The 23056-nt window shown below is 41.6% G+C and overlaps 2 protein-coding genes across 2 annotated transcripts in view; one reads left to right on the forward strand and one right to left on the reverse strand.

Annotated features, from left to right (window-relative positions):
- Positions 1-3376, reverse strand: part of cacna1da (calcium channel, voltage-dependent, L type, alpha 1D subunit, a) — a gene marked incomplete at both ends in the record, with an annotated part of 73550 nt that extends 70174 nt beyond the window's left edge. The window contains 2 exons of the mRNA XM_083892060.1: positions 433-538; positions 3075-3376. Of these exons, the coding sequence (XP_083748186.1) occupies positions 433-538; positions 3075-3376 (408 nt within the window). The remainder of the gene's footprint in view (positions 1-432; positions 539-3074) is intronic.
- An 11169-nt stretch (positions 3377-14545) lies between these two features.
- On the forward strand, positions 14546-22769 carry tkta (transketolase a; the record flags this gene model as incomplete). The annotated part of the gene is made up of 14 exons (XM_083892870.1): positions 14546-14652; positions 16117-16234; positions 16402-16515; positions 16614-16711; positions 17698-17889; positions 17980-18098; positions 18179-18375; positions 18752-18916; positions 20453-20609; positions 21086-21216; positions 21316-21399; positions 21488-21581; positions 22093-22215; positions 22582-22769. 14 exons carry the CDS (start codon positions 14546-14548, stop codon positions 22767-22769), a joined length of 1887 nt encoding a protein of 628 aa, XP_083748996.1.
- Between the last annotated feature and the right edge of the window lie 287 nt (positions 22770-23056).

A 23056-nucleotide genomic window follows, 5' to 3' on the forward strand; every position in this document is an offset into this window, starting at 1 on the left:
GTTAGTTATGGAGGTCTACTTACATACTTTAACTTGTTTTTATGGTCAAAAACCTCCTAGTTGCTGCAAAGAGACGATAGAAATCTCTCCTCACTGAAGCTCTCATCAGCCGCGCTGTTTGGGTTAGGGTTAGGGTTAGGGTTAGGGTTAGGGTTAGGGTTAGGGTTAACCCTAACCCTAACCCTAACCCTAACCCGCTTCATAAACGAGGTAATGACGCAGATACACACCAACAAACCAGTGTTAATTAGAACATAGTAAGGGAGAGTGTTCTAAGGGTTAAACAACCCTTCATTCCAGCCCAAATAATCGTGCAAAGCCACAGTAATCCACGGCTGATTGCAACCGTCAAGTGTCAGTAGGAAGCACTGATTCAACAAGTGGCAGAGCAATAACACAGTGATACAAACACAGACGAGCGACTGTACTCACCAGGTCATGGTTTGTGGAGTTGGAATCATCTTCAGGGAAGGGGACGTACACAGCTAAGGCCATACAGTTGGCAAAAATAGCAATTAATATAAAGATATCAAATGGCCTGAGGGGAAAAAAGGTTAGGAGGTTAAGGAAAAAAACCACAGAAGACAGTGATGCAACAAGGAACGATTCATAACATGAATAAGTATTTCTTACAATTCACGAGATGAATAAACAGCCAGGAAAACATGAATTATAAATGTGAGGGTTGCATTAGGAAGGGTGAGCAGCATAAAGATCTCTGCCAAATCAAATATGCGTATTGTCCCTGTGGCGACCTCCAGAGAGAGAGACGCCAAAAGAAAGACAAAAACCCAACTGTGGGGTTCCTTAAATTAGAAAAATGGGTAACGCTTTCTTTTACAGTCCCTTAATTACCAGGTATTTACCTGGTAAATTCATGGTAACACCAAAGTGTTACTAGGTAATTACCAATGGTAATAAGAAAGTAAATACAGTGAAACTGTTGCCAAAATACTGGGCATTTACCTGGTAACTATATAGTTAATTATAGCGTGTTATTACTGCTGTTAATAAGAAGGTATGTACAGCTAAACTATGGCAAAACTATGGTAAATGTAAGTGTATTATTGGGTTATAAACTGGTAATAAGCAGGTACCTACAGTCCCCTAATTACTAGCCATTTACCCAAGGGGTAATCTAACAAACCTAACCCTAAAAATGTGTGTAATTACATGGAAACAAGCTTGGCTTTCTTTTACAGTACAGTTTTACTTTACTTACCGAGTACATTACCGTGCATTACCCAGTATTTTGGCAACGGTTTCACTGTATTTACTGATCTTATTACCCTTGGTAATTACCTAGCAACACTTTAGTGTTACCATGAATTTACCAGCTAAATACCAGGTAATTAGGGGACTGTAAAAGAAAGCGTTACCGAAAAATGATTATCTCTTAAACCCAGATTTCCCAAATCATTTAAGTAGTGTTAAAAATGTATGCGATGTATGTGCTTTCTCAAGTTTGTGACTTGATCTCTATTCATTCTTAACAGCTAAAGGTGATTTTTAGTTGGTTACAGTTTGAACTAGAGCTGCAACTATCGATTATTTTTGTAATCGATTAACCTGTCGATTATTTTCTCAATTAATCTATTAATCGTTTGGTCCATAAAGCTTTAAAAAACGTTGATCAGTGTTTGTCAAACCTGGACATAACGATGTTCTCCAATGTCTTGTTTTGTCCACAAAACAAAATGATTCAGTTTTAATGATTTCTTTGTTTATGTGGAGCAAAGAAACAAAGAAAATATTCAGATTAAAGAAGCTAAAACATTAAGAAATCTTGTATTAATCATGAAAAAAGCTTCAAACCGATTAGCAATTATCAAAATAGTTGACGATTAATTTAGTAATCGATTAATAATCGATTAATCGTTGCAGCTATAGATTGAACAGGTACTGCTAAGTGAAAACATGACGTTAAGGTACGGCACAATCTCAGAAACAGAGATACAGGTTTCCTCCACTGAATCAATAATGAATGTATGTCAACCTTCTTTCTGCATTGACATAACAATGACAGTTATATATCCATATATCCATATATATCCACTAATGGCCTGGAAAAATAAATGTCTCGGTTTCTCAATTGTAAGAAGTGCAGGAAGTAAACAGGAAGTAAAAATCCCCAGTGAACGTTTTGTTTGTCAGCAAACACACAACAGTTTCTGGTGAAATGTACATTTCCACAGTCAAGTCTTTGGTTTAGATCAGCTGACGACTGAAAAACAAACATCTGTTAAAGCAGCAAATCTGACTGTCATACAGTTTTTATGCTTTGTGCTCCGCAGTATTTCAGGTATTTTAGGATTCAGGGCATTCTTCAAGTATCACATCACACATCACAGACCGTAGTTTGACACTAATCATTTGAACTCTACACTCTTTTTCAAAAGTTTGGGCTCACTTAGAAATGTCCTTATTTATGAAGGAAAAGCAGTTTATTTTTTAATGAATATAACATTAAATGAATCATAAATACACTCTATACATTGTTAATGTGGTAAACGACTATTCTAGCTGCAAACGTCTGGTTTTCAATGGAATATGTACATAGGTGTATAGAGGCACATTTACACTGTTCTAATGGTACACTCTTAGAGATAAAAGTGCTAGGTAGAACCAGATAAGGTTCTTCGGCTTGTCCTCATAGGAGAACCCTTTTTTGGCCCCAGGTAGAACCTTATTATAAAGGCTGGAACCATTAGTGTTACCAAGAACCCTTGAAAAACAAAGGGTTTTTCAGAAGCAAATGGTTCCAGGTAGAACCTCAGCCCTTGTAGAAGGACTCTTTTGGAACCCTTATTTCTAAGAGTGTACATTGTGTTTGCTAATCACGTTAGAAGGACATTAGAAAACCCTTGAAAACCCTTGTGCAACGATGTTAGCACAGCTGAAAACAGTTTTAGTGGTTCTTTGACCAAAGGGCAAAATTATTTGAATAAAAGTCATCATTTCTAATCTTGTCAATGTCTTGACTATATTTTCTATTTTAACTCTTTTGATGGAAAACTTGTATAGGTGACCCCAAACTTTTGAACGGTGGTGTACATACAACTGTAAAAGGATACTTCCACTCCACCAGGCTGATGCAGGCCCTGCGTATGGGGTTGTTGAGTTTGAGGCAGAACAGAGCCCTCGGTGGTCTGCTGTTGGCATTACTGCCCTGTTTTTTGCTTTTGGCATACTGCTGCCGCTTCTTCTGTGCCAACGCACCTACTGGGATAGTAGTGGACGCCGGGGCAGGTGCGGCAGGAGGTGCGGGCGGCGCGGCGGGGGCTGAGGCGGCAGGAGGAGGAGGAGCCGCGGCGGGAGTAGAGGTAGGAGGGCCTTCTGGGGCCGTGGGGGCTGGGGCAGGCCCGTTGGCGCTCATGGTGTGGAAGTGGCTCTGTGAGAAGCATCCAGCAGCATGGATCTGCCCGGGTTAAGAAGGAGGCTAGAGCAGGGCAGAGTAGTCTGACCGACGAGCTGGCGATTCACCAGGCAGAGCCACTCTGGTGCTGCTGGCATACTTTGCCTCTGCGGGACGAGAAAACAGGTGGCATTAGTTTGTTTGTGACAATAAACGCGACGCGCGGAGTACATTGTGTCCTTAAATTACAACACTGGCTTCCGTCCATTCGTCCATTGTCAGCCGCTTTGCCCTCGTCACGAGGGTTACACACAGCGCTGCTGGTGCCAATCCCAGCTGACGGCGGGGAACACCCTGGACAGACTGCCAGACCATTCACTCACACACTCACAGAGGGTCCAATTGACCCTTGCATGTTTTTGGACTGTGGGAGGAAATCATAGAACCCTTGAACATCCACAGCTCCACACACAGGAACCAGCAACCTTCTTGCTAGCCACATGCTTCACTGTGTGGCCCAGTAAACTACAAACATGGCTGCTCTTCTGCTGCTGAAGCTTTGATTGACCCATTACATGAGTTGGACCATCTTAAAGGATACTTCAGGCTGATTATGGCCACGCTGGTCAACTGCTAATAATATTCCTGCTCTGCTGAGAGTCACTTCAGAAATGTTTCAGGTTTTTATTGCTTCTTTGCTTCGTTATCCATTTGCAGCATTAACATACAACCATATGTTGTCCTCACTGAATTTGTCTTTGTACAAATTCGATTCAGACAATCTGGTTCAAACATCCTGAGGATGGAGACGTGGACTCAAAGAGCGTTCTTCCTGGAGACAGTGCAGTCCAAAATGGACTTGAGGGCATGGGCGATCTACGTCTTCAGCTCCTTAATGCAAACCTCTTGTCCGCTAATCACAGGGCAGCAACTCTGCTGCATTAAGGCATGTTATGACCTGCTGAAGATCAAACCACGTAAATGAGAAGGAATGAGGAGGAAAGGTGACTTTAAGCTACTAATGCTGCGTTCCAGAGCTCATCCAAACCAGTTGGATGTGGGACTTATCCTACCTCCAACTTCAAAAAGTGCACGTAGGGCTACGGTAAAAGTATACTCATCACGTTACATACCGATATGTATCGCTTTTACATATATACGGCTCACTTGTGTATGTAAGTAGACTGAATTGCTGACAGTCAAAATGCCTCATCAAACATGAAGCGAAAGCGCCGCGATCGTCCATGTTTTCTAACATTCGACTTTAATTGCTGGAACGTGTTAAAGTAGGAGCTAGAACAATTCAGGTAGGATAAGTCCTACATCCCATGTGTTTGGATGGACTCTGGAACGCAGCATTAGTGTTGTTCTTGGTGCCAGATGGGCTGATCTGATCTTCTGTGATCCACACACACAACCATCTAAACGCCGTGTTGATGACGGAAAGCCAACAGTGGTTCAAATAATCGCTCGTGACAACCAAGGTACGCAGCGTCTTTCAAAGCTCTACACGTCAAAGCAGAAGCAGAGAGAAGAAGGATTATGGACGTGAAACCACACACACACACACACACACACACACACACACACACACACCAACACAACATCAAAGATCCAAGAATGGAGTAAATAACGCGATGTAATTTCTTTTTATCGTAACGTTAATTCCATCAAACAAAAACACAGTGCGTCTCTGCAGCCTACTGGATGCAGTGCTGGCCCAAGGCATAAGCGAACTAAGCGCCTGCTTAGGGCCCCATGACCACCAGGGGGCCCCCAAGAACATTTCAGAATGTATTTATTTTTAATCTTTTAGTGTTTTGTACATTTTACAGTTTTCACATAGTTATTAACACATTTTGTTAACGTTCCATCGCTTTATTTCTGATTTAAATATTTGTTTATTTCCTTCAATACTGTCTTCTGTGCATTTGCACTTAATTGTGGAGTTTTACTATGTTATTTGACTTTTTAAGTTTTTAAGTGTTTTTTTTTAATATTTTTACTTTGATATTTAATGATAATGAAATGTGATTATTTTATTATAGTTTATTTTTTGTAGCTCTAAACGTTGCACTTTTGCACTTTTGCACCATGCATTTATTTTTTTTTTTTTTTTTATAAGAATAAGCTGTTTTATTTGTTACTTCTTATTAGGGCTGACCGTATTCACGGTGTTGTGCGTTGTTTTAAATACAAAATCAACACAAGACCATTCTTCTGATTTTTGCTACCGTTTAAGGGTGAAAACACGCTAGGCTAACTCTGGGATGATGCAAGTAACACAATCAATGCTTTATTATTAGCTTTAAAGGTGCATTATGTAATAAATGATAAAATCCTCCTAATATGTCACAGAGACTCAGGAATAATGTTCATATAAACTGAACTCACCAACAACAACAGTACAGACAAAATATTTGCATTAAAAAAATATTTTGCAGACTGCAAATCGTGTTTATGTTTTGAAATCATGTTTTGGCATGTGGCGCCACCTACTGCCGTCTACCAATCATTGCAGTCAGTAGAGTCTCAGCTGCCGAGCAACCACGGGTTGCCAGTTACGTCAGAAAACGAAACCTAAAAGACCTCTGTGTTTTGAATTTGAATGTAGTAACTGTTTTTGGCCACATTCTTACATATGGCACCTTTAATAAAAGGGCCTCAAAATTGAACTTTTGCTTAGGGCCCCACGAAGGCTTGGGCCGGCCCTGACTGTACTGTATATGTGCCTCAAACTACACACGAAATGTGACCTGGGTCAAACGTAGCCTCCAAGAGCCTGGATTTAGTTACTTATCTGGAATCGCCCGGAGCGTAACAACACCGAAGAAAGAGAACAAAATGCTAGTAAACTAGATTATTCTAGGGATGTATTCTACACAACCTTGAATTGCCTGAGAGAGGTCACGTGAAAGAGAGCAGATGATGCTGATGCTGATGCTGTCAGGCATCACTTTGGTCACAGCTCAGTTGTGAGTCCTTGAACTGCGAGCAGGCCGAGGAAGACACAGCAAAGGTCACGCTGCAGTGAGATGATCCACACACACACACACACACACACACGTTTGAATCGCAACGTAATATGACAACATGACAGTGACACAACGTCACGTCGTTTCTGCTTTAACCTACATCTCCTTTCTTTGTGTTATGCGCGTGTAGCCGCGGCTAAGTGCGAAACGCGTAAAATTGCGCTTTTGGGATCATTGCGTGTCATTGTTATTGTGTCGACACCGCGCGCACCGCACACTGCACATCCGTAGCATTTAAAAATAAAACAAACAAAAAAAAATACAAGAGAATGAATAGAGATGTTTCCATGAGGGGAAAATAGCGTGCTCACATTTCTTCTCCTTCACCAAAGGTAAAGATGTGCTCCTAAAAAAAACCCGAGATGACAGAGGAGAGAACAGATCTCAGGTCAGTGATGATCTCTGACTGTGGACTAATGTAGAGGACAGTGTCAGACCTCAGGTGTCAGTCAATCCTCACACTCTACACTAACGTGATGCTTCTCTTCAGCGTCGAGAGGACGAAGAGGAAGAGGAGGAGGAAAAAAGTGGCCATTATAATAACGAATGTCCGCTGAAAATAATGACAAAGCATCATCGGCATCACTGCATGCGGGAGGAGGACGAGGCTAAAAATATAAATGCGGCTCTAACTTCACTGTTGTGATCCAAGACTGTACCTGTTTTTGATCCAGGAGAGCTAGGCGGGTAAGGGTTGTCCTCTCCGGCTCCGGCACAGCTTCAGGCTCCGCCGCTCCGGAGATTCATTGAGCTCCAGGAGCAGGCGATACACACACGTACACATACATATTATACACACACACACACACACACACACACACTTAAAAAACACACACACACAAACACACACACACGCACACGCACACACACACTCACAGCCCTGCGTGCATTAATGAAGCTCTCCTTCCATGGTGATCGTGGAGAGATGATGGAGACAAGCGAGTGCGCACCGAACAACAGAGCATCTTTGTCCGCTGTCTGTTTGATCGTCACGGCGCCAGTGAACAGTGGAGAGTGCACATCACAGAGAGAGAGAGCAGCCTCCTCCTCCTCCTCCTCCTCCTCCTCCCTGCTCCTCCTCCTCCTCCTCCTCCTCCTCCCTGCTCCTCCTCCTCCTCCTCCTCCCTGCTCCTCCTCCTCCTGACCCTCTACTGTCCCTCTGGGACTCGAACCCCTGCTCTCTGAACATCTGAACACACACGATTTTCTGTCATGATCGTTCTGGCCAAAAAAATAATCGCGATTCACGATATTATTATTGAAAAAAAAAAAAAAAAAAAATTGGTAGAAACCATTACCCAAAATATCAAAAATAAATACAATAAAAATCCACCACAGGGAGTTGCATAAATGGATAAATCCGATAATATTTCACATGAGTGGCTTGAAAATGCTATTTAGCTCCAACATACAGTCCTAGTGATTTGTTTTGAAGTTCAACAAGGGGTATTTTATTCACATCCTGTTTGTAAATGAGGAGGCTTAAGGCCCTGGTGTACTTCTGCACACTGCGCAGAACCAACACGCAACGTATTGTGTCGCTAACACCAGCGATCAGCCCAGATTTTGGAACCTTTGGAAATGAACTTCCGCCCCACCAGGAGGAGCATGAGCTCACCGAGCAGAAAAATACATTTCACAAACAGAAGAAGTAGCTTCAACCTGGGGACCCTCGAACCGACCGACACCCCAACTCCCCGACTCCCCGACTCCCTGCCCGACGGGTCTTTCAGCTGTGAGCTGCTCAAACCAGAGGTGACCACAGTCTGTTTTTTGACAAATTGTCGTTGTCCTACAGTTTCCTCCTGAAGCCAAATAGGAAGTGAAAATATGTTGAATAGCCACCAGAGGGCGACTCGGCTGGTCGCAAAAAGAATTCCCTCAGAACCTCAAAAATGTTCTCCCTCTAGTGCAAGTTCTGTCCCGATTCTCAGAAAAATTAAGTTGAGGGTCAAGTTTAAGGGCTGTATCGCCCTCAATATTGAGATTTTCCGGGACCAACCTTGGGAGCAAGGGCTACCCAGAATGCATTGCGTGTTTTCACATAACAAAGATGGCGTCGAAAGCAGCGAAATGAGTGCGATACAAATGAAGTATTTTCTTTGTTAATAGAGATATAAAAATGATCTTAGTTTAGGCCCATATTATGGATTACTGACGTCATTGTTGCCTAACATTTATTTTTATTTTACCATCTTTTGTCAATAGCCGGCCGGTGCGGACAATCGATTTGGAGTTGACAGACTGGACACAGCTTTCGCGTTATTCTGCCCCCTACAGTCTGAAGACGTATCTGCATTTAAGGGGTGTCCCATTTCTAAGTGACAAAATAACCCTCAACATTTGGTTTTGAGGCCAGTTAAGATTAAGGGTTGAGCTTGAGGGTTAAGATAAGAATTGGAATAGGTTAGGATTTGTTCATAATAAGTAAGTCAACGTTGCGCTGCCTCACCGTAATAGACACACATCCGCCATTATTACACCCGCTCATCATCTGTATATAAACACATACACACTGCTAATATTTTCTCTCACGTTTAAGCAATGAAAATATGTTTAGTTGTTTGTTTTTTTTCCTCAAATTTGAGTAGAGATCTCAATGGAAAGGTAAACAAGACACCATTAACATTATCTTGTCACAAGCTTATTTGCATAAACAAAGCCCGTCTGACGAATGCGACATCAACACAAAGCACCTGTGCATCTGCCGTGCAAACATATACGGCTACTTATTAATCTCACCCTTATGAAAAATGAATGACAAAATGATAGCTTTGACCCCCAGACGACCCTTTAAAACAGGAAACTTCAAAAAAACATTTTATTTTTCAGTTCCAGGCTAAAAGTTTTGTGCCTTTGTAAATATATTGTTGAAATTTCACTTTAGAAATTACAGGTTGCTCGTAAGAAGATACTAAGATACTTGGTTATTGTGCTATTATTTTACTAAGCTAAGAAGTTCTTTCATTTTTCCTCACAAGGAAACACTTTAATAAGATAAAAATACTCTGTGAAAAGTGATCCATGAACTATTTCAGATTACAAAATGAAGACTTGTTTACTAATTTACTATCGTGGTCTCACCTCTATTAACATCACTGATAAAGTCCTTGTATCCAAAGTAAATAATACCTTTAGGAACGTCGTACACTGACAGACACACTGTACTAATCTACATGTCTTATTTGCTCAAATAACAATGACAATGAGACATTTCTGTCCTTACCTTGAGTAGAAATGAGCCGAGGCCTCTGCTTCACCGACACCAAACATCGGACTCACATCAGAGAGCAGAAAACAATCGTCTTCTTCGTCTTCTTCTTCTTCACCGGCGTGTTGGTCAGTGAGTGAACTCCAGCGGCGTTTGGTGATCGGTGGAGAACGACTGAGTGAGGAGGAGAGGAGGAGGTTCATCGTATCAACTTACTCGTCTGCCACGGGATAATGGTTTCTTCTAGAATCATCTTGAATTATTCACCTATGAGTGAGGTGTGTGTGTGTGTGTGTGTGTGTGTGTGTGTGTGTGTGAGCTGGACGCAGCCTTTGTTACTTACCAATAGTGGAGCAGTGAATATTGTGGAGGTCTGATGCCATTAATCATAATCATAATTATAATTTCGCCTAAAATACTGCAGTGATTAATTTCTCCTCATTTCTGAGTTGGACCTGCACGACTCAACTGTTCAAAAATAAAGACTTCAAAATACTTGAAGAATAGATTGTATATTTGCTGATTTGGTCCATTTGTTAGCGCGAGCAGGTTTTATTTATATATCTGTTTCTGAAACAGCAGAATATTCTTTACCATCTCATCTCCTTCAGTGATTAAACACTGAGATTGATCTAGATAAAGGAGAAATTATTATTATTGATCCACTTCTTTTTGGCTAGTCAATTAAGTTAGATTAGCATCGTTAGCTACAAAGCTACGTTAACGAAACTAGAGCGCCAACTTAATGAAGCTATAAAAATTGTACACATTTATTTTTCATGTTTTAAACATCAGTTCTTTCTATGAAAGTTTCTGACTTTTTTCTCAGAATTCATGCCGTTTTATTTCCATATGTATCAAATATTACTGATTTTTTTTAATTTAACCCTTAAAGTTTTTGTCATGATGCACCTTTATTTCATGACTTAAAAAACAAAATAAATGAATTATTTTCAATATACTACATGCGAACTGGTTTATTTTTGGTTTGATATTTGCAGCCTGCTACAGTATATGTGAAAGCATTTTGCAATGTCATATTTCATAAATACTCACATCTAGAGCACCAAAATGTGCTTATAAAACATGAAGCTATAAAGATTTTATAAATTATTATTATTATTTTAAGGTCATCATACATTAATACATATTTTTTTACCCTTAAGTTGCCACGTTTTTGTCATGAAAAATAGCGATTTGCATGGGTTTCAATGAGGACATTTTTGTCCGTAGGTGTGTTAGTGCGAGTATTTTACTTCACGTTGTTTACAAAAGACGAAAAATGGGACCTGGCGTGATTTTTTTAATAATATGCATGAAAAAAATGATCAAATATTCTCCAAATGAAAAGCCAAACACACAAAAATGTGTCTTGGTGACGTGTTTAAGGGTTAAACTAATGAGATACAACAGAATATTAGAAGAGCTGGAAGGCATCGTTTTACCCATTTAGAAATATCTGGGTTAACGTTTTTTTTTCTCTGCTGCCTCCAGTCTTTATTCTAATTGATAAGCTGCTCATCCGATTCATATCGAGTGTTAAAATCTTCTCACAACTCTCTCAACAGTACAAACGCTTTCATGAAGAATTACTGTGCATCTGTGTTTTTCCCATTCCCCAAACGACCCTTATATTATTATTTTTGTCTTCATTTCCCACGTGTTTGTACTGACGATTTCATCTATTACCTTAACATTTAACACATTTTGCGGAGTTGTTCCCACTCTTGACGCACACTTTTACATTCTGTAGTCCCAGAGGAGAAATAATGCAATGCAATTTTTTTTTTTTTTACTAAAACAGGGTAAAAGAAAAAAGCCCAGGCAGAGGGTGCAGTGACCCCCGAGGGAGCATGAGGCCATTTGTCTGAGCAGAACAGTCTGCTCCCATCATTGATTTCATGTGCTTCTCTGCTCTCTGGCTGCACTAGCACCAACTCTCCCGACCAAAAATAACTTTATATTCAAACACGCGTAATGCACTTTTGAACCAGAATTGTGAGGAACACAGGAATAGAATTTTTGGAACTAAGAACCGTATAATGTACCCCACGCCATAATTATGTCACAAGACGGTCATTTGGGATTATAATTTGGCACCGTGTGTCTTTTCTAAGTAAAGCTATATTACCGTATAGAGCTACACTCCATGTAATCTTTAAAATCAGCTGATTTGGCACAGATTTGAAACACGCTAAATGTTGCACGATCTACGTTTTTTTAATCCCCCGTGCCTGAAAATGCGGGAAAAAAACCTGGTTGACGTCGTCGTCGCATCCACGACATGCGCTGACGCAACAGTCAGTTTCTTTTTGCATGTTTATCAGAGTCTTATGTGCATAATGTGTGTGTTTCTGTGTGTGTGTGAGACAGAAAGAGGAGGGGGTGTGTGTTGGTGGAGCTGCTTGAAGGAGAGCAGTAGTGATGGAGCCTGAAAGCCCTGCAGCGCAGCTGTTCTCCCAGTGCATCGTCAACTTCACTGCTGAACTCACAGTACACGCTCAGCTCTAACCCTGCTCACACACATGCTCCTCCCCCTTCTTTTCCTTCCTCTCTCTCTTTAAATCTTCCTCTCACTATTGTCTCTTCTATTTTCCCCTCATCTTCTTACTGCGTTTATCTTCGAGCAGTAGCTACCTCTCTGGAATCTTTACAATCTCTTATCTTCAAATGGCTCCTTTTATCCACTTCATTCCCCTCCACTATGTCCTATAATGACACCTCTCTGTGTTATACCTCAACCTATGATGATCCTTCTGTCTGCAAACAGCTATACAGTAAATGCTCTGCTGACAATTCGATCACATGTATACGCTCTTGTCTCACGCACTGTCACAGGGTGGGGTAGGGTGGTTGGGGGGGGGGGGGGGGGGGGGGCTTTAGAAGGGCAAACACTATGTCATCTTGGTGACTGCAGAGCGATTTAAGGAAATGGAGTGATAAGAGCAGAGTGGAAGAGGCTCCAGCCTGAAGGAGTGACTGGCATTAAAGCATTCGTAAATGCATGTGTGTGTGTGTGTGTTGATTTCTTTAAATGCATACGAGTGTGAACATAATTCCTGAGTTCATTTGTGCGTGTAAATGTGTGCACATGCACACGTCAGCGTGCAGCAGGAGGTTCAGGCCTGTGTGTAAGTGTGTGCATACTGTATGTGCTGCTGCTTAAAGGTCGTTGACAAACAGTGCTGAGCACACACATACATTTTAATTTACCTTAGCTCTGCATTGTGCTGAAATCATCACACACACACACAGGCATTGTTTCAACAAAAACAACAAACAAACAAAACAAAGTGGCTGCTTGGCTCCTCTTTTTCTGCCAGAGAGATTAAAAATAGAAACATTAATGCTCTCTGAATGTACTTTCCCTCCAGGAAGTGTGCAGTGGTTCGGCGGCCCGACATTGGCTGCACTTCGTCACGTGTCGGCTTGTGCCGGGGCTACGATTGGCTGACACCTGTGGGGCTCTGTGAGGGAAAGCTTTTCTGACAGGACTCAGGAGCCCAGAGGAGTTACTGGGAACTGGGAGAAGGACATGTCAGTGGAACCAGGATAGCAGTGGGAGGTGGTGTGTGTGTGTGTGTGTGTGTGCGTGTGTGTGTGTGTGTGTGTGGAGGTGCTGCGACGTGACCTCCAAGAGCAAGATGGAGTCTGAAAAAACGCTCTCATTAAAGCCTCACAAATCATTGATTTCACGTATAATAACGAGAGGTTTTTATTTATTTACCTCTGTTACTGTAAGGGGAAAATCTCACGATCCATGCTTATGATTTCTATCACTGAACATTTATGGGGAGACGGCGCCCTCTGGTGTTTCCTGCTTGCTGTGCAGCTGGCCTAAATGAGCGGCTGCTCACAGTGGAGCAGTGACACAGTTGCATGTGACACGTGATGCACAGGGTGATGTCTTTGTTGATCTGTCGTGTAATGCCTCGCTGATCCGATGAATGTGGAAGCATTTTTGAGTTTGTTTTTTTTGGACGATTATATCACGCAGAAAAAAGCCATAATAACAAACTGCTACTGGATTATTACTCTGGAAATAACATAGTATGACTTTAATAGATCTCCTTATTACCACACGATTGCAATTGCTATGACTAAGGTGGACTCTAATGCATCAGAAATAATACTGGACTGCGTCATATTTACCAGTTGTAGACGTAAACACACGTTTGCTATTTTTCTTATAATTACATTAACTTCCATTCATCTTAGCAGAGCATTAAACATTAACCTTAACCATAACCATAAACACAATTCAATACTTATAGTCGCCCTAAACTTAACCAATTCCTCAGAAATAGGGTTTTGCCTCATTGGAACAAGGTTTTCAAAGCCAGAAAAGTACACACACATAAGAATTAAATCACTTTTCATTTGTCGTTCTCTCTAAAGCATTGCTTTGAATACACAAACAAAATGTCAACTTGTCATCAAACCATTAAAAAAAAGAAGAAATTGGAATAAAATGTTATATAACATGTATTGTGTACATTAAAATAAATGTACGTCCATTGTAGGACAAGGAAACATCATTATGTAATCACTAAGTATGAGATTTCATTTTAAACACTGATCCAGACACACTTCTCTGTCGTCAGAATGAGATGCCATTTCATTTTAGAAGCAACACCCAGTCAACGTCACTGTGTGTGTGTGTGTTTGTGTGTGTGTGTGGGGGTGTGTGTGTGTGTGTGTGTGTCCATCCATGTGTCTGCATGCTTGATAGGATAAATTCAGCCTCTCCTCTTTTCTCTGTCTCCACTCCTTCACTCACTCACTCACTCACTCACTCACACATAAGCTGGTCCTGCTCTATAACAACCTTACACATATATTACACATATATTCAAAACACATAAACTCAGCAGAGGATTTCAGTCGTGTTGATTTGATTGACTTTTTTTTTTCTGGTGCTGTGGAACTTGACATTTTGCCTACATGGAGGATTATCACAAACCTGACCAGCAGACAGTGCAGACACTGAGGAACATCGCCAACCGCCTCCGGATCAACTCCATCAAGGCGACGACTGCAGCGGGCAGCGGGTGAGTCCAGTCTCACTCTGTGGACGGTGGAAATGCAGTTGAAAACATAGAGTGTAAAAATGTCATATTTGTGTATTTCTGCACGCACGGACGACAACAAACAATGAACTGTGTTCACGCACCGACGCACACTGTGACTTAACTGAGAGTGAAGAGTCAAAGGAACGACGTGTTCTCTCTTTGTTCTCCTTTGATCGACGCTGCACTAGAATCAGATAAAACAATGAATCATAGATTAAGATGATAATATTCTGATTCATAAAAAAAACATGTTTGAAAAACATTAATAAGTCATTCTGTCTTCTTCTTTTTTTTAGATTACTATCTTTTCATAACGTACAGATTTAGTAATATGTTTGTTGTCTTTGTGTATTTTTATTTGAAATCTAATAATCACTTGCAGGATAAATATTTGAATTGATTTCTTAAATCTAAGAAGAAGAATTATCAAAACAAATCAAATGTATTTGCCCAAATTCACAAATCACACTTTGTACAGTTGGTAGAGTGAGTGTCGTCCTTTGTCCTTAGACCCTCTTTGTTCAACAATTGACTTTGTTTGAACACCTTTGTGAAACCCAGCATTTCTATAGATGTTTTATTTTAGAATCGATTACACTATTCTGCTTCGTATTTATTTTTAATATATGCAACATGTATAAAAAACGTTATTAACTCAATCTGTCTATTTTTTAGATTTCTGGCTTTTCATATCGCACAGATTTAGTAATGTGTTTGTTGTCTTTGTGTTTTTTCATTTGAAATCTAATATTCACTTGTATATATATTTTAATTGATTTCTTAAATCTGAGAAGAAGAATTGTCTAAACAAATCAAATGTATGTTCACAAATCACACTTTGTACAGTTGGTACAGTGAGTGTTATCCTTTGTCCTTAGACCCTCTTTTTCTTAAAGAATTGATTTTGTGACCCAACATTTTTCTATATAGTCACACACAGATGGGAAAAGAAAACCTCTTAAATGTACAAACACAAGTGATTTTATAGACCAGATCTTTTTAGACCACTGTGTATCTAATGTGTGTGATATGAGAGCATCACTGGACAATAGAGCTGAAACATCAACTATTTTGATAATCAATTTGAAGCTTTTTTCATGATTAAAACAAGATTTCTGATTGTTTTAGCTTCTTAAATGTGAATATTTTCTTTGTTTCTTTGCTCCACATAACAAAGAAATCATTAAAAGTTAATCATTTTGGTTCGAGAACATCGTCATTTCCAGGTTTGACAAACATTGATCAACGTTTTTTAACGTTTTCTGACATTTTATGGACCAAACGATTACTTGTTTAATTGAGAAAATAATCAACAGATGAATCAATGAGGAAAATAATCATACTGTACTGATGCTCCATATAATAACTAAGGTTAAGACTGAGGCAATCTGTTGTGAATGTGTAAGGTCTATTGGTAAATGTACCGTCTCATCTGTGGCGCAGACACCCGACATCATGCTGCAGCGTGGCTGAGATCATGTCTGTGCTTTTCTTCCACACCATGAAGTATCATCCTCAGGATCCAAGGAACTTCAACAACGACCGCTTCATCCTGTCCAAGGTGAGAGAGTCAGTGACTGACGCTCTGACAAGGGAAAAAAGGAGGTCATTTTTATTTTTAGGGTTTGACCTAAATGTCGTTTTCTGCTTCCCTAATCTCAGTGGACTTTTTTTTTTTTTTTTTTTTTAACAAAGCGCTAATGCAGCTCTGTGGCTATTTCTCCACAGGGACATGCTGCTCCGGCCCTGTACTCCATGTGGGTGGAAACAGGTTTCCTGAAGGAGACTGAACTGCTCAGTCTGTGCCAGGTTGACTCCATGATGGAGAGTCACCAGACCCCAGTAAGCTGTCACAATCTGACCAATAACAGCCCTGGAATCACCACATGGAAACTAACTGTTGTGTGTGTGTGTGTGTGTTTGTGTTGTACACATTTCAGAAGCAGCGGTTTGTGGACGTAACCACTGGCTTCATGGGGCAGGGTCTCGGTGTAGCTTGTGGGATGGCCTACACTGGGAAGTATTTTGACAAGTCCAGGTAATCCTTCATATCCAATCCAACTTTATTTGTAAATCACTTTTAAAACAACCCAGAGTGGACCAAAGTGCTGTGCAGAATAATAAATTAAAGGTATAAAAGCTCACGCGAGGCAACACGAAAACAACTAAAAATGAATTTAAAGACAATTTAACGACTTGGATAAAAGTAATAGCCAATACAATAAACCAATCAAATAAAACAGAAGTAACATAATTATTTTTTGGTTGCTTTCACATGCATTGCACATTCATTGCATCCATCTAAAGATAAATTCTATCTAATTTGACAAAAGAAATCCCAATATGTGCAGCTATACAACTCTTTTATGCACCGTAAACCTTTGATTTATCGTCACTTGAATTTTCTGTCGGCGTTTTATTTCTTTCTTTGTGTCTGTTGGTGGGATTTTTCCAGATTTTGTGGATGTGTGCAGCAGCGTGTGCAGCAGCGTGTGCAGCAGCAGCGTGTGCAGCAGCAGCGTGTGCAGCAGCAGCATCAGCAGCTACATGCTCTACACTCATGATTCTTCTGCTCTAATAAACACAGGCTCAGCAGTCACATCTCAGCTATTTTTACCACACAAGCAGTTTTTTTTTTTTTTTTTTTTTTTAAATCTCAGAATCAAATTCAGATGTGCTTTCAACCGTCACAGTCTATTGATCTAATTCATCCTCACAATCTTAACCGATAGCCTTTTATGTTTGAATTAAACATACTACTACGGAGGAGTAGGCTGATAAATAAAAATAAAGACATTTTCATACCATTGGAAGGAATGAAACTACATTTTTGTACCTGGCACACCTTTAATGGCCTGGGGTTAGGTTATGCTGTGTCACAGGTGTTTCTCAATCCAACTGTCAGATATCATAAAGCGAATCAATCTGACTGGAAAAGTGTCAAAGAATATGTTGAATAGATCTGTCACTTCAAATGTGCTCAACGACACCAACGACACCCAACTTACCTTCTCTCCACGTCAGTTACGGCGTGTACTGTCTGCTGGGCGATGGCGAGATGTCGGAGGGATCCGTCTGGGAGGCCATGTCGTTTGCCTCATACTACCAGCTCGACAACCTGGTGGCCATCATGGACGTCAACCGACTGGGCCAAAGCGACGCCGCGCCCCTGCAGCATCATGTGGAGAAATATCAGAAACGTTATGAAGCTTTCGGGTAAGGATGCATAAAAGTAAAAGCAAAAATGTTGAACGCTAGTGTATTAAGGACCTTTTAATATGGGTTTTGGTGGGTTTATATCCGCAGCTGGAACACGATAATTGTGGACGGACACAGCGTGGAAGAGCTTTGCAAGGCCCTGAGTCAGCCACGCTATCAACCCACTGCAATCATTGCTAAAACCATCAAGGGCAAAGGCATTCCAGGTAGCTCTCATTGTACAAAAAGCTAATTACCAGTGTTTGATTCTCGTATAGCGGCTAATTTTTTGTGTGTGTGATTTTAGCTGCAGAAGATAAGCTAGGCTGGCATGCCAAAGCTCTGCCCAAAGACATGGCCGACATGGTTACCAAGGACCTGCAGAGCCGCATCACGAACAGCAGCAAGCGCTTGTACCCGACGTCTCCCACAGAGGACTCACCGCCCGTCAGCCTGAGGAACATCAGGATGCCAAATGCTCCGAGCTACAAGGCCGGAGAAAAGGTGTGTGTATCATCTATAGCACAGACATGACAGGGGTCGTACCTATGTTCCCCGATCGGGGAGCATCGGACCTTTTTTTTAAAAAAGGGTCCTATGTTCCCCACTTTGTGGAAGCCTGGGTGTGGAGCTCCAGGGTAAAGGGTTAGGGTTAGGGTTATGGTAAGGTTAAGGGTTATGGTCCTATGTTCCCCGGGTCCTTTTGGGTGAACAGCAGGGAACATAGAACCCTTTTTTAGAGAAAGGGTCCTATGTTCCCCGGTCTCATACAAAGCGGGGAACATAGGACCCGGGGAACATAGATACGGTCCAGACATGACACACAAAGCCAAAGAGTGCAATCATAAAATCTTGTCTCTCTCCTTGTCAAAACTCCTAGGTTGCGACGCGGAAAGCATACGGGACGGCTTTGGCCAAGCTAGGCCGCTACAATGAGCGTGTGGTGGTCGTAGATGGAGACACCAACAACCTCACGTGCTCAGAGATCTTCAAGAACGAGCATCCCAACCGCTTCGTGGAGTGCTACGTCGCTCAGCAGAACATGGTACGGTCCCATATCATTTGGGAGACAGAGCAAACCTTTCTCTGCTCTAGATCTCACAGCTGTGTTGAAGGCATTGCTACTGAATTATTCATGACCTGTGCATGTAAGGATGGGGGGGGGGGAGGGTGGAGAATCTATTGTTCTGCTTTGTTAAGGCCGGTGTGGCTGCTGCTCAGACTCATGGTTTGCCATTTATTTTCTTTTACCAATTTGTTCGTTCAATAGATCTTCGCTAAAATACAATAAAAGCAATTAGATGTTAATTCTTTGTGCAATTGTGGCTCCGGGAGAAGCCCCCGTTTAAAGTAGGTCAGATGTGTGTGTGATGATGAGCGGTCGTGACAGGTGTAGTCAGAAATAAAATATGAATCAGTGTAGAGGGTGGGGCCATGTGACTGAACGCATTAGGGAGAGTCAAAAGTTGAGTGGCACAAAAAAAATCCACAGATTTTTTTATAATGAGGACATTGACATAAATCGTAAATGATCGCATATGAAGTAGAAGCATTTATCCAACGCTGTGTCAGACATTTTATGGATGCTAAGTTGTTGCTACCTCATGGGATCAAGGAGGATTTTTGAAGAAAAGACAAAGGAAATGATTTTTGAGTGGAAAGATGCCTCTAATACCATCCGTATGAGGAAAAAGCTCAAAGACATCTGTGGAAAAGTCTTTGGTTCAAAGAGGCTTTTTAAAGTTGCTTCGTGCCACAGTGTTTGACCGTCTGGTTGCTCTTTTGGGGACAAAATATGTGCGGCACATGTCTGCTGCTGTTATATATATATGTTCGCTACCGTTCAAAAGTTTGGTCACTTAGAAAAGTCCTTATTTTAGAATAAAAACCACTTTCTTTTTAAACAAATATAATATTAAATGAATCATAAATACACTCTATACATTGTTGGTCCTATTGTTATTCTAGCTGCAAACGTCTGTTTTTTAATGGAATATGTACACAGTGTATAGAGGCACATTTCCAGCAACCAAGGCTATTGGACGATTAGAAAAGCCTTGAATAGGGTATATATACTACCGTTCAAAAGTTTGGGGTCACCAACACAATTTGTTTGTGTTTTCCATTAAAAGTCACACTTTTATTCATGAAAATAGTTGCAAAATGAACAGAAAATATAGTCTTAGATTAGAAAAAAATGACTTTCATTTAAAATCATAATTTTGCCCTTTCGTCAAAGAACCAGCAAAACTGTTTTCAGCTGTGCTAACATCATTGCACAAGGGTTTTCAAGGGTTTTCTAATCATCAATAGTCTTCTAACACCATTAGCAAACACAATGTACCATTAGAACAGTGTAAATGTGCCTCTATACACCTATGTACATATTCCATTAAAAACAAGACGTTTGCAGCTAGAATAGTCGTTTACCACATTAACAATGTATAGAGTGTATTTATGATTCATTTAATGTTATATTCATTGAAAAAAGGTGATTTTCCTTCAAAAATAAGGACATTTCTAAGTGACCCCAAACTTTTGAACCGCAGTGTATATGTAATATATAACATTTCTTTCTCAGGTCAGTGTTGCCATGGGAACAGCTGCGCGCGACAGGAACGTGGTGTTTGCCAGCACGCTCGCGTCCTTCTTTACGCGCGCCTACGACCAGCTCCGCATGGCGGCCATCTCAGAAAGCAACATCAACCTGTGCGGCTCCCACTGTGGCCTCTCCATCGGTGAGTCAACTGCCGCCCGCTAATGAGCCGTGAATGCCCCACAGCCTTTCCCACGCAAGTCACGCTCACACACACCCTTCACGGAATCTACCTGTACTTCCTCACACTGAAGCCAGCCAAAAAAAAAAACCTCTCAGTTCATATTAACAAACAAAGCTATTCAGTGTCTCTGTGTGTTGTTGGTGTGTCCCCTTGTTCACTCTTTCCCTCTAATCCTGTGTTTTCCTTATCATTAATATCCCCTTGACCTTACAGCTAGTTCTCAACCCTCCCCCCTTTTCTCCTTCTCTGCCCTGGAAGCTGTCTGGAGGGAACCAGGTGTCCCTCTGTCAGTGCAGGTACACTGCATGCAAACTCCGACTTCTACACTACTACTATTTATATGCATGAGCAGCTCACTTGCCCCAGCCAACTAGCTTTTGAGGATGTCCTGATTGTTTCATATATGGCACTTACTGCAAACGTGCACGTTACAGGTGAAGAAGGCCCCTCTCTGATGGGTCTGGAGGACGTGGCCATGTTCAGGGCCCTTCCCACCGCCACCATTTTCTGTCCCAGCGACGGCGTCGCTACAGAGAAAGCCGTGGAACTGGCTGCAAGCACCAAGGTAGAGGCGGAAGTTGCACCTAGTATTTGCAAGAGAGAGAGAGAGTGGTGTTATCTGCTGCTACAGTGATCATGCTTTTCAATCCCCCTCTTCATACAGGGTGTTTGCTACATCCGAACCAGCCGCCAGGACAGTGCCGTCATCTACAACAGCAACGAGGACTTCCATGTCGGACAGGCAAAGGTGAGACGAACAGGGCGCTGTCATAGTGTCAAACAATAATGGAACCGATGACAGATACTTTATATAATCTCCACAATACCTTTCACAGGTGGTGTACCAGAGCAAGGACGACCAGGTGACTGTGGTGGCAGCTGGAGTGACTTTGCACGAGGCCCTGGCTGCAGCTGAGCAACTAAAGAAAGGTAAAGAACAAGGAAAATAACATATGTATATGTTTGACAAATCAACTACTTCAAACATTTAATCAGCCAGTCACTTCGGCGTGCGGTCAAGAATTGTTCAAACCAATTGGAATTGCAGGAAAAGATGACAGGCTGGACTGATTATATCAAAAACTCTTCATAGGCTGGGATTTCCCATGACTATGGTAAGAGGAAAATGAGAAAACTGCTTTTAGGTGATAGAAAATAACCACTCATTACAACCAAAATACTCAGAAGACGTTCATAAGCACAAGAAGTGGCCAAAGAGCGTCTGCATGCACTTTAATTCCCCTCACAGGTCATTTTAAACCTGCGGAACCGAATATTTCTGTGTACTTTCTTAGTATTTATTCTTTTGGACTTGCATTTCGGCGAACTAAATCATTGACCTCAGCTTCTCACGGACATGTAATGTTTTTATTTTTTCTAACCCTAACCCGGGATTGCACTGTGGAGACACTATAGCCAGTTAATGAATTGATCTTTCCAGAGAGGATCACCGTGAGGGTCATCGACCCCTTCACAATCAAACCGCTGGACGTCAAAACCATCATGGATCACACACGCGCCACGCGGGGACGCATCGTCACTGTGGAGGACCACTACTATGAAGGTAAGTCAACTCCCAGACCCAGCAGTAATAAAAGTTCTCAGCATAATGCGGCTAAAGTCCCGTCCTTGGAGGTGGTAGCATTCACTTACTGGCTAAGCGGGAGGTTGAGTATTTGTGCCCTCATTGCAGGCAAGGTAATGGCACTGAAAGTGTAAGTGCCAGAGCAGCTGTGTTGTCGGTTTTGCCCGTGGGTCTCACTGTGACCTACATAGACAGACGGGTCCTAAGAGAGTGGGCATGGGTGATGGCAGGGTCTTCATGTCCTTAAACACTGGTTGTTATATTATGTATGTTATGTCTACTTTAATGTGATTGGGCCCTCCTTGTATCTTCATTTCTCTGGTGTGATTAACTGTTGTTCCACAGGTGGCCTAGGGGAGGCAGTGTGCTCAGCAATGGTCAACCAGTCCGGCTTCAACCTGCACCGTCTGGCCGTGTCTCACGTTCCCCGCAGTGGCAAACCTCAGGAGCTGCTCAAGGTCTACGGCATCGACCGCGACGCCATCTCTCAGGCCATCCGCAAGATGCTCAGCAGCTCCACCAATGCCAAGTAACATCTCATCCCCCTGTAACCGCCCGCCCGCCCGATCACACCCCTATAAAGTCAAGTCCTAGCGTCCAAGTGTGTCCTACAATTTTGTGCCACACACTTTGAAGTAGAGTTCCACATTTGCCATTTTGTTCATGCATCCATCACATCACATTCACTGATTATACCTGCATTTTCATAGCCCAAGATTCTTATCATACCTAACAATACAAATGTTCTCATGTGTACTTCTTGTTCTCAAGAACTTCATTGTGTTTTTTATATTGTTTTGACATTTACTGGGCGGGGCAC

Source organism: Microchirus variegatus, assembly GCF_963457635.1.
Source record: "Microchirus variegatus genome assembly, chromosome: 7".
Classification (NCBI taxonomy): Eukaryota; Metazoa; Chordata; class Actinopteri; order Pleuronectiformes; family Soleidae; genus Microchirus; species Microchirus variegatus.